Source organism: Puma concolor, chromosome A2 (assembly GCF_028749965.1).
Source record: "Puma concolor isolate L17-30 chromosome A2, mPumCon1.1.hap2, whole genome shotgun sequence".
Lineage (NCBI taxonomy): Eukaryota > Metazoa > Chordata > Mammalia > Carnivora > Felidae > Puma > Puma concolor.
This window is the reverse complement of record NC_141668.1, coordinates 13200495-13212920: the sequence shown is the minus strand read 5'-3', so window position 1 is coordinate 13212920 and position 12426 is coordinate 13200495. Positions and strand designations below refer to the sequence as shown.

Sequence of the window (12426 nt, the reverse complement as noted above, 5' to 3'; positions counted from 1 at the left end):
ACCAGGAATTTGGACACTAATGAGAATTCTAGCCAACAGGAAAAAGAAACTCAGTGATCAGTTTCCCAAAGGAGAGAGAGAGACAGAGAGGGACAAAGAGAAGAAGGGAGGAGAAAGAGGAAGAAGGAGAAAGAGGGAAAAGGAGAGAAGAGAAGGGAAGAAGGAGCAAAGAATGTGATAAAATATAGGCAATGGATAATGCTAGGTAAAAGGTATAGGAGAATTCTTTCAACTTTTCTATTAATTAGAAATTGTATCAAAATATTCAACAAGAAAGACCAGAGCCACTGTAAACATTAACCTATGGTTCCTCCTCTCCTCACAAAACCACAGAAAAAAATAATGAGGGAATAAATTCTTATTTACTCTCCACATTTAATATGGGGTTTTGAGTAGAGGTGAGGTGGAAAAGGAGGTCTGACCTGACCTTAGAGACCCTTCAGGGATGAGAGATGACAGGCCCAAGTGACGCAATGTTGAGAAAGTTGGGGTCTTTCCCTTTCCACCTCAGTGCAGAGCATCTTCCTCCTACGGTGTGTCATTAGACCATCAACAAACTGCAGTCACAAAGCACATGGATTGGAAAAAAGCCTTGATGTATCTAATCAAGTCCCTACCCTAAGTATGAAGGTTTTAAAACATTTCTCCAGAAATATTGGTCCGAGCGCTCTAATATATAATGGAATATATATATATATTATATATATATAATATATATATAATATGTATAATGGAATGCATCCCTTTTAACTATAGATATAACTATAGTTATAAGTATAACTATAGTTATAATATAGTTATAACTATAACTATAATCTATAACTATAGATTTAACTATAATATATATAATATATATAATGGAATGCATCCCTTTTAACTATAGAAATCATTCTCTGTAGTGCTGGAGCCCAGCACTTGGGGGAGGAATGCTCAGTGGCACTGGGGAAAGGTCAGAGGTGGATAGTTGAGCCCACGGGGAAAATGGCCATTGAGATGCTTGTAGAAACTTAAGAACAGACCCAAAAGGGCAGAGAGGGTGCCTTTCCCATTTTCCATTCATTTCAGTAGCTCCTGTTCTAACCTGATGTCAAGCACACAGATGGTGCTCAGGGAATATGTGCATGATCACAAAATGCTGAAGTCAGGAGATGGGGAGAAAAGTAAAACAAAAGAAGGAAGGCTAAATAGGAACAAGAAATTCAAAGAAGCACAAAAGAAAGCAGAGGTGCCTGGGAACTGCACTGGGCCACGAGCTGGGCAAAGGGAGCCAGTGGGAGATTCTGGCTCAGAACGTTGGGGTAGTTGCCCAGCTGGCTTGAACCTGTCAAAGTAGACCTGAGGGTTGGCTTCTGAAACCCAGCCAGAAGCGGTGCTTGGTTTTTGTTTTAACCTAGAAGATTGGGGTTGAAAGAATTTGCTTGGGAGCCTTGGAGTAATACAGATTGGAATAGAAATGTCAGATTTGACAAAACAAGGAGAAAAGTGGCCTAGTTGTTCTGTGTTTTTATCTATACCTCATCTTTATCTGTGTGTTCCCTCATGCTGTGGCAAGTCATTTGTGTACTTCACACAGCTACCAAATGGCATCAACCATGTTTTAGAATCAAAAGGAAATCCTTCATTTCCCTTGGATGGTGGGACCACAGAGATACTCAACAGTGAACTCACACAGCCCTCTGCTTCTGGTGAGCCTAGTTTTTTCCATAATCATAAACTTTGACAATTCTTTTTGATTTAAGGACACCAACTCCCTCTGCTCACACATCATGAGGCCCAGAAGCGACCCCAAGCATAGAAAATGTCCAGTACTGAGATTGCAGGAACAGAATGTGAACACTGAATATTCTGCATAATCTTAGGATGGAGCCTCCAGAATTCTCCAGAAGAAGTGACAGTAAAGGTAACGGGCTCGTTATCGCGCATACACCTCACCAATCCCAGAGGTTGCTGTGCCAGGAAGCAGGGCTATAATGTGAGATCAAGACTTGGCTCTTCGAGCAGTAGTCAACAATTTATGCAGGCCAGATCCCTGGTTTCTCAGGGATTAAGATCCCTCTAAACACACTGGGATAGCCAGAGTAGGGGTCCCTTCCAGAGCACATGAACAAAGAACAAGGCAATTCCTATTGTAGCATGGTGACTTTAAATCTCAAAGGACACGGTTCTACAGAGATTATTCTTAAGCTTAGAAGACAGAAATGTCCCCAGAAGCTCAGAGCAGCCACCACCAATAAACCTTTCCTGTCAACCGTGGTTCCAAATTGCAGTCTGACTCCACAAACCATTTGTGCCTACTCCCTTCTGTGTCCATGTGAACCTTTTTGACATGCCCTGGGCTCCAGAGCTAAGGACTACTCCTCTCCTCCTTGGCCTTGACCTCTTTTCAGAGCCCAATTCAGCCTTCCTGGTTAGTTAGGCTCTTGACACCTAGCAATCTGAGTGTTGACAATGTGACATTTGGTGGGATAAAGATCAACTGATAATAGAGGCACAAGTGAGGAGAGCAAGGACTGCATTAGATGTTGCATTTGGGACAACCAGGTCCTTAAATGTCCTCCAGGTGCTTTATACTGAGCCATTCAAGAGACCTCCCAGCTGCCTCTCCTGGACCAAAGTCTCAAAGGAAGGAGATGGCAACAGGAAGCAAGTTCAGTTCTATTTAATCTGATGTCTTGAGTTTTGTCCCTTATAAACAGAGCCTCTCCCTTTCCCACCAATCATACATGTGGCTTCCTGCCTCTGACTCATAGGGAAGGTGAGGCAAAAAATGCCATAAGAAAAGAGAAACAGGAGCCCTCTTTAGGGTCAGCATGGGTAGAGGAGGGTTTACAGGGCTCTCCCTCTGCATTCAAGCTCCCACCTCCCCAAATGGTATCCCCTTGGGTAAGCTGGAGCATCAAACCTCAGAGAGTGGTGCACACCCAGCCTTGAATCCTTACTTTGTCAGAAAACATATGGTCTCAAATATGGACCTTTTTGGTCCCCAAAAGGATGAATTGTATCCCTAGGCATGGAAGAGTCTTTACAGAATAAGTGCAATCCCCAGGCCCACGATGTCCTCAGGCCTGGGTCATGGGAAGGGGCAACAGATGGGGGGCTTTGGAGAGCCCAAGCAAAGCAGAATTTCTGTATTTGGTAATAAGGGGAGGGCTGAGCAGAGAGGAACCTGAGTATTTGACATAAGGAGATAGTATCAGACTCCAACCTGCAGGGTGGCAAGAAGCCAAGAAAGAGCCCCCTGCCCAAATAAGAGGGCAGCCAGAGGGAGGCACCTCAGGGTAGCAGTGCTGGAGCCTGAGAGGGCAATTGGTGCAGCCCTGTAGCCTGCAGGGGTTTTGTCCTGGGGCTCCACTTTGCCTCCGGAGGACTCCAAGCAGGGTCCCCGAGGAGCACGGATAATTTCTGGAATCCAGCCTGTTGTGTTTTCCACTACCTCCTGTAGGAGAAGGAAAATGGGGGGAAATGGGTAAGGGCAGAAGCTTCTCCCACCCTCATTTCCTTTCTTCTGCACTTACTTAGTGATCCCCAGTCCTTGCAGCCTCACAAACCAACTGGGATATTCCAACAACCCCACAATCCAGAACAGCACCAGCCCATCTCTCTGCTCCCCAGCCCTTGCTTCCCTGACCCAGTGTTCTTACCACTGCCATTCACCTACCTCCTTCTTTCTTTTCCTGGCTTTGTCCAACACCATTCCACCCCCCTCCATCCCTAACCCTGAGAGGGTGGTGTCTCTTGGAACACTCACATCAATGGTCTTTATTATCACTGTCTGCTGGGCCTCCTTGCAGGCTTTCTCAGCCTTCTTAATGTTCTCTGGGGTCCATTCAACATTGTTCATGGCCATCATGCCCTCCATGGAACTGCCATGGGCAAGGGGAACACACAATAAGATAGGGTCAACTTAAAGCTTTGACAAAATAGCCTCACTTTTGTTAGCATAATTTCTAGGTCAGCATAAACCAAAAAGAATGCCTCACGATTTAATATGACCACGATGAATTTGGCAGAAGGAAAAATATCAAAACTCAGAGATGAGCATTTTTAAGTGAAAAAGAGAAACTCTTGACTCTTTAAAAAGTGGTTCTTAATCTGAGGGCCATGAAGTTCAAGAAAGTCGATGGAGTGACTTCAGGGAACCTATAAATGCCCTGAAATAGTATGTGAAATGTGTGTGTCTGCACAGATGTGCATTTTCCTTGGAAAGGATGATCAGAACTTTCATTAGAATCTCAGAGACAACCCTTACCCCTAAATAATTAGGGGTCACTACTTGAAAGTAAACAGTCTTTGACTGTCAGGTAGCGCATGAGAAAAAGGCAAAGAATTTGTACATAAGTGATCTAACTTTTAGAGGTCAGTTCTTATCTGCTTTTCTGAATGACCTCACTAATATGGAAAAATCTTCTATCTTCCATCAGAGCTGCAAGAGTCAGACGCTGACAGAAGCAGGCATTAAGAAGGCAGGGGCTAACCAGGGAGCCTGCTGAAGAATCCTAACTCACTAGTGTAGGGGGTAGTAGGTGGTCTTCCTTTTCCTCCTTCCTCGTCCTCCCCAAGACCCCTCCCACACACAACTGAAGGTCTTATCTTCCAGGATGACTCACTCTGATACCTCCTCCCCCAGCTCATGGGCCACGTGGATGATGTCAGGGTACCCCACGCAGCTGGAGATGTTGTTTCGGGGATAGTAGAAGAGGAAGATGAGGCACATCTCATTAATGGTGCTGGGACCCCCCTGGAGAAGAAAAGAGAGCCAGAAATGGAACAGAAAGATACAAAGGCAAGCAGAGAGAAGGGAACAAGGCAGGCAGAAAATAGGTTATGTGTCATTCTACCAATGATTCTGTTTTCCTTTTCCCTTAGCCTGCAACGAGCTCACTGAGTGTTAATTACTACTTCTTAGCTACCCTTTCCTTTCCTGATTGGTGGGCATTCATTGATGTTATTTTCAAAGAAATATGCCATATATCTGCCCTATCCACTACATTTCCACAGCCACTGCTCTGCTTTGAGAAGATGGTTGAGAAGATGAGAGAAGATACTGAGTTTCCCAAAAAAAGCCACTCCCTTCTGAGCTCTCCATCTCTATGTGTCTAAAGCAAGACCCATCCAAATATATCACATGTTCAGTTCACTGTAGTAGGACCTTATGGTTTTTCCCTGTGAAGCCCCTAGTGCATTTTCCCCATCTGTCTCTTACAGTATATATTACTTTCTACTTTGCATCATAGTATATATGGCTATAGTTTCTTCCTCAATAGCACACAACCCCTTAGGAATCCTATAAACACTGAAACTACTTTTGATGTACAAATGGCTGGGTTTCCTTGTGACCATAAGAACAATAGCTAATTCATAGGGTGCCTGGGTGGCTCAGTTGGTTAGGCAGCTGATCTTGATTTTGGCTCTGGTCTCACGGTTCATGGGTTTGAGACCCCTGTTGGGCTCTGTGCTGACGGCTCAGGGCCTGCTTGGGATTCTCTGTCTCCTTCTCTCTCTCGGTGCCCCTCCACCTCCTCTCTTTCTCTCTCTCTCTTTCTCTCAATAAATACATTTTTAAAAACCTTAAGAAAAAAAGAATAATAGCTAAGTCTAATTGAACATCTACTATAAGTCAGGCAATGATCTAGATGTTTTATTTATTTTTTTAATTTTTATTTATTTTGAGGCAGAGAGAGGCAGAGTATGAGTGGGGAGGAGCAGAGAGAGAGGGAGCCTCAGAATCCAAAGCAGGATCCAGGCTCTGAGCTGTCAGCACAAAGCCCGACATGGGGCTCGAACCCATGAACTGTGAAATCATGACCAAGGCGAAGTCGGACACTTAGCCGACTGAGCCACCCAGGTGCCCCATTGTTTTACATATGTTAATCGACTCTCACAACAATATTATTAGATAGTATTGTTAGTTCTTATATGAATTAAGAAACTGAGGCACAAAGAGATTGAATAACTTGCCTAAGGTTAGAAAACTACTAATAGTTGTGTTGGCATTCAAACCAGGCAAAGAGACCAAGCTCTTGGTCGCTATAACATGCTGTATGTCCATCGTCTTAGTGGGTCATTGACACCAGATAATAGGGAATCCTTGTACCCATCTTAAAATCACTGTGATGTGAGAGCATGAAAAGCCCCATGTAAATAATATCATTGGAGGAAGAAAGGGGCTTCAGCTGGAACAATCAGTCACTTAACAGCCAAGGCCAGGGGTGGGGTCTATTCTGAGGCTACTGTCCTTGACCATGGTGGGGAGGGAGGTACTCACAAAAGTCAAGGAGTCCCGGTCCAGCGTCTGGTAATGACACTCCACCAGCAACTCATCTCCCTATTCAGAGTGAAACATGAAGGACCCCTTCAGACCCATTCTGTGTCTTTCAAGACACAGAAGGACTGCTACTGCCTGAGAACCCCCTTGGCTGACAGGGATGAGCTCTGATCCCGCCTCCCCAGCCTGTCTCCAGTCACACCTCCCTGCAGGCTCCCACCTGTTTAATCTCCATTCGATAAGGTAAATCTCGAGTCTCCTGCAGATTGAAGTCGTAGAAATCATCTTTGCAGATTATTCGGAGTTGTGTTCCATTTCTAGAGGGAACAAAGCAGTGTAATGCGCTCATACTGTGGGCAAAGATTTACCGTAAAACAAAAAATCTCCTCCTTCCACAGCTTTATTCCGGTCACCTCTATTCTATGGGTAGTTTTAGCTCCTCCTTACTCCCAACCAAGCATAACCTTAGGCTGCAGAATAAGTAACTATTCTCACATTTGTTCCCACATGCAGATGGGAAAGCTTCAAGTCCATGTCTTCCCTTACCTGTATTGCACGGCCTGCAGAGCACGGCCAGCCAGGTGGGTGTGGAGCAGGTAGCCATATACCTGTATGTCAGGCACTGGGACCCCATTCATCTGTGGCAGGGAGGAGAAGACACATCTGATTTGCTAAGAACTCTCATCTTGCCCTGTTCCTTGATTTTTCCCCGTTAATATTTGACATCTTCCTCCTATGACTGACACGAGCCCCTTTAGTTCTTACTGGGCCCTCCTGGACCCTCTTCCTGCCCCACCCCCCAGCCCCAAAGCCCTGACTCCTTCCTTCCCTTGCATGATCCAGATTTTAGGTTTTCCTGAACATAGGTAGCTATTCTCCCGGTCCAGGGCTCAGGCTGTGTGTGCTTATGGACCAGCCCAGATCTGTGACGGGAAACAAGGAACCTTGGGGAGGATGTGCCTCCCAGCTTCACCTCCTCAAACTTCTCCGTCTTACACAGCCCATAGGACAGGAAGGACTCCGCGCCTGGGGGTATGAAGTGGATGGGGAAAGTGAAGAAACCCAGCTGGAGGACTCCCATGTCGTATTTGCGCAGCTTTGCCGTGTAGTATAATCGGATGCCTGAGGAGTCGTACACACCTGGTGCAGAATGGAAGAATCACAGAAGGTAAGAGAGCTGGTCACCATGTGGGAGCAAGAGGCCCAGGAAAGACAGGGCAGGGCTGTGGCCAAAAGGAGCCAACGTGCATCCCGCAGCACCTTCCCAACACCTCAAGGAATCAGCCAGGCACACCAGTTCTTCTTCTATAAATGCTCCAGATGCTCACCCGGAACGTTGTGAAAATTGCTGTAATGAATCTCCAGTCGGATCCACTGGGGGTCTAAGGGAGTCCCAATAGAGACACCCACATCATCTGGAAACTGGTAACTCTGTTGGATGGAGGAAGATTTGGCAGCGGGAAGGGCTTGGTGCTAGGTGCAGGGACCAGCACCTGCCCATGTTTTATGGCCCTCATCCCAGACCTCCCCCATCTCCTGGCCTTCCATCAGTCCAGCAATCCCAGTAGCCTGACAACATGCACACACTTAGCCACCTATTTCCCTCATCACAAGACTCACTGTGCCCCCGACAGCCCAGCCCACGATGACCTGCGAGCAGAGGGAGAAGGCAGGGTCAGCCCCGTAGCAGTCACTGATGCCCGTGGGGAGAACACTGGCATTGCCACAGGCATAAACCAGGATGTGATGCACCATCGTCTGGTTGTGCTTGAGCAGCTTGGGCTCAAACTGGGTGAGGGAAGGAAGGCAGATCAGAGACAAGATCTTCTATGTCAAGTCCTATTTCTCCCATCCCTTTGCCCCAAAGAAAACTATACCCATTTCCCACTTCTCTTTCTCTTTCTTTTCTATTTGCTCTCTGTTTTTTTGTCCCCAACCCATCACTTACCCCGACTCTGTCTGATTTCTCTCTCAGCCTCCACCCTTTTAAAGTCCTTCCCTGAGTGCACAACATGCCAAGTCTAGCAGAGAATATCCTCATGACTTCTGACTTTCCCTTAGTAATCTCACTAGTCTACAATATCTGAGCACATGCCTGATTAGATTCGCCTCTTAAAGAAAAAAATTGGCTCCCACACATTTGCTAGTTATTGTAAGATCAAAACTTGAAATCACTCAACTATGAAATCAGGTGGCCAAGTTGAAGTTCCCTCTAGCCAGACTTCATGGACCTGACAGCCCTTGGCCATGACCCCCAGCCTGAACTTCCTCCTGGACTATGAGCACAATTCTAGGCCCAATGTGGGGCTTGTATTTTGCCCTTCGGAAACACTAATTTGTTACCTTCATCAAAATCTCTGCTGCATTGTGGGACTCAAATAGAACAGTGTTGGGCTCAAGAAATCATGAAACTACCACCTCCACCAAATCTGGCCTGGCCTCCCTGTGCTCCCAGCTACTTCTCTCCAGCTTCCTCTCAGCAGTTTTCTGAACATCATCCTTCCAGAGCTGGCTGTGCTCACGGCGCTGCTCAACTGCCTTAGCAACATCTGGTTCGCCCTACCTTGAAGATGTGATGCTTCTTGCTGACGATGGGGAGAGGGAGGAAGGTGCAGGCATATGTGGTGTCATCCTCTGGAATGAGGAACTGGAGAAGGACACACAGAGGCTGAGCTGGTTGGGAAATGAGGCTCTCAGAGAAGCCGGGGAAGGGACAGGCCAGCTTGGCAGTCCTCAGCGGACTGGGGAAGTCATAGCAATCTCAATTCAAGGAATGTACTGAGTATTGGGTGCAAGAGGAGGGTCATGATTGAGTGGGAAGGGGGCTGGGAGATGGCTGGGTGGGGTGGAGGGCTCTTACATCAGTGAGTTCCAAGTCATGGATGATGGTGTCCTCAGGGACGTCAAGGTCATCAGGGTGGACTATTTGTAGCAGGAAGATGGACTTGACAAAAGTACGGTCCCGATCCAGCTTCAGAGTGTCATCCAGGCCATAGGCAGCCAGAACCCTTACTGTGTCACTCTGGGGGTGTGATTGGCATTGAGGTGCTTCTGCCTGTGAGTAGCACTTTGCACATACCCACACCCAAGGACTGATACAAGCCACTTGCTCACATCTACACAGTGGAATGGAAGGAGCTTCAGACTGGGGATCGAAACCATCGGGTTCTAGTTCTACCTCAGAGGCCAACTTGCTGGAAATAAAAGCAAGTCACATTCCCTCTCAATGCTTGTATCCACATCTGAGAAGTGACACACTAAAGTTCAGTAAAATCAAGCAAGGTTCTTGGATAGGGGAAGCCAGGGGAGGGTGGGGTGGATGCTGAATCAGTGGGAAATCAATCCCCTTGTAGAGGGCTTGTGGATTTGGGGAGGGACATGACTGGGGAGGTGCCTGGAAAGGCACAGAGGGACAGAACCCCTGGGAACTGTGCTTGCCACCTGAGATACAGGCACATTCCGGATGGGGAGTGACTCTGCCTACCCAGAAGGAAAAGCTGCTTGTAATCGAATGCTTCCCTCCCCTTCCTATTTTACCGTAATGTCTTGGTCGTGGGCATCACAGGAGCGGAAGGGCCTGGAGAAGCGCATGGTGGTGTAGACAGCGTCTTCTGTCAGCCCCTGCAGCTCAGCATCCTGGCTCCCGTCCTCCTCCAGGGTGTCTTCATCCACCAGGTGCTGATCCTGGGGTCCAGTGAAGGTCAAAGAGTAAGAACAGGAAACTCCAGTGGTCATGACTGTGGAGCGGCTAGTGACCCTTTAGCTCCCCCAAGGTACTAAGTTAGCAGAACCCAGGTCTTCTTCATTTTGTAGTTTGCTCCAGGGACAGAGCATGGCATCAAAGTGGATCCTCAGGCAGAGGGATGAACAAACTCTGATGGAATTTCGCCAGCTGACCCTGATTTACTTCTCCCGTTCCAAATCGCAAGTCCATAAATCCTAGTGTTCCTGCATCTCTAGCCCGTGAAAAGTCACATACCCTCTGGACTCTCAATGCTATCTGTCCTCTCTTGTGGCTCATAACATTGACCCTTCCCCATACAAATGCAGTTCAGATGGGTGAGGTTGGGAGATGGGTGAGTTGCTTCTTCATCTGTAAAATAGGGTCATAATCACCCACCTCATAGTGAGGCTGTGAGGTTTAACAAGCAAAGATTGTGGAACAATGCCTGGTTAATCAAAAGTACATTACAATTTTTTTTAACATTTATTCATTTTTGAGACAGAGCATGAACGGGGGAAGGTCAGAGAGAGAGGGAGACACAGAATCCGAAACAGGCTCCAGGCTCTGAGCTGTCAGCACAGAGCCCGACACGGGGCTTGAACTCACAGACTGTGAGATCGTGACCTGAGCCGAAGTCGGACGTCCAACCGACTGAGCCACCCAGGTGCCCCAAAAGTACATTACAATTTTAAGCTATTACTATGGTAGCTGCTGCTGTGTTTATTAGACTATTTTATGTTGTGGTCCACCCAACTGAGCTTAATAGAAGCTAAGGCTGGAGACTGCTTCAAACAGCGTTGACTCTCCCTCATTGTCCTGCTTTTAGTCATGCAGGACCCTCTCTCAGCACAGTGGTTCCACTCCTTAGCACCTTAGGGACACGCAATCTGTCCTAGTTTGAAACTCTCCAGTGGACCATTTCTACAGGGAGAGGTCAGAAGTCAGCTGGTGTTCTGGGCATGTGCCTGGATAAGTTTGGAAAATCTGGATCCTTCCTGGACTCAGAGTCATCCTCAACCAGCAAGAGACCCTCATCCTTGGAAGGGAGTCACCCTCAGACTTACCGAGAAATAGACATTGCCATCAGGCAGGACTCCTCCAACCACCAGATCGCTCCCCACTCTGGTGTAGCGATTTGTGACACCCAAGCCCACCCAGCCGGCTGTCCGGACCTGGAGCTCAAACGTGATGATCTCAGCCTCAAGGTCAAAGTCCCAGCGCAGGAAAATGACATTGGAAGGATCTAGGAACCTGGAATAACGCAGGCGAGATGTGGGGCCAAAGCATTTGCCTTGGAAGAGGGCTGCCAGAGTCATAAGTAGGAGAAGCCTGAAGAGAAGGGCACAGGTCATGGCTCCTGGGGTCTGGAGCATCTCTCCTACAGATGGACACTCAAGAAGTATGGATTTATATGTGCCTCTACCTGTGCTAGGCACTGTGCCACAGGGGAGGGACAGACTGGGGCTCTTCTGATCTGATTATCCCCTGGATTCCAAGTGGTGCCACTTACATAACCCTGGAGGTTATGAGGTGTGAGGTGGTCAGAGAGGGTACAGAGCAGATTGCTCTTGCCCTGGAGCAGAGACCTGACATGAAATTCTCAGGAGTGGGTCATTTAGACTTTTCCACCCCGACCCCATGCGAGGGCCCTGCCAGTGGGGACCCTACAGAATCAAGGGGGTTGGGTTTCTCCCTGTCTCTCCTCCCTCACCTTTATTTCTCCCTTTCTGCACCTCTGCCCCATCCCTATATCCTTGGATGTCCTTACTGAGCACCCTGCCCTCTGGCACCTGTCCCCCACCCAGTTTTTATGGGCATTTTTCTATATCTGGAATTGGTGCATAGCCGGGGGTGGGGGCAGGACTGATTACATGCAGCAGAGGAAGGAGAGAAGTTTTTGAGGGGGTGTTTGGGGAAGGCTACGATTTCCATCTCCCGGAGGAGTCTTTGCTACTAATCCCTGGAAGGACACATAGAGGTGAAGGAACCATAATCAGCTTTCCAGATGGGTGAGTCTGAGGCAGTCTTGAGTTTCTGCACATTCCTGGGGAGCAGCAGGGAGGAGGAGGAGAGGAAGGAAAGAAGAGGGAGAGATAGGGGGATAAATGTAAACTGGCCTTTGGGATGTTTGGTGTTTACCCTTCCTTCCATGAATTGCCTGCCAGAGAAGTCACATTTAGTTGACTCTCCACTAGGGGGCTTTGGTATTCAGGCAATAAAGACACAGAAGGAGTGTTAGAATATTAGGACACCAGATCTACTGAGAAATAGACACTACTGCCAGGCAATGAATTTTAGAAAAAGGAATTTTAGTGAAAAGGAATTTTAGACGCACTTAATTTTTCAAGGATTGCAATCCACTTAATTTTCAATGAGGAAAGGGAAATACCAAGAGGTAACATGAGGAGTGCCTGACCCCCCATCCAGTCAGAGGCAG

General features: G+C 47.4%; 1 protein-coding gene across 1 annotated transcript; it reads right to left on the bottom strand.

Annotated features, from left to right (window-relative positions):
* Positions 1-3075: 3075 nt before the first annotated feature.
* Positions 3076-11362, bottom strand: LOC112866454 (putative DBH-like monooxygenase protein 2). The gene is made up of 13 exons (XM_025929363.2): positions 11054-11362; positions 9803-9949; positions 9126-9287; positions 8829-8912; positions 7886-8053; positions 7594-7696; positions 7239-7405; positions 6812-6903; positions 6486-6582; positions 6266-6325; positions 4608-4738; positions 3749-3863; positions 3076-3436 (listed from the first exon to the last, which is right to left on the bottom strand). The coding sequence occupies exons 1-13, from the start codon at positions 11360-11362 to the stop codon at positions 3194-3196; spliced, it is 1878 nt and encodes a 625-aa protein (XP_025785148.2). The 3' UTR covers positions 3076-3193.
* Between the last annotated feature and the right edge of the window lie 1064 nt (positions 11363-12426).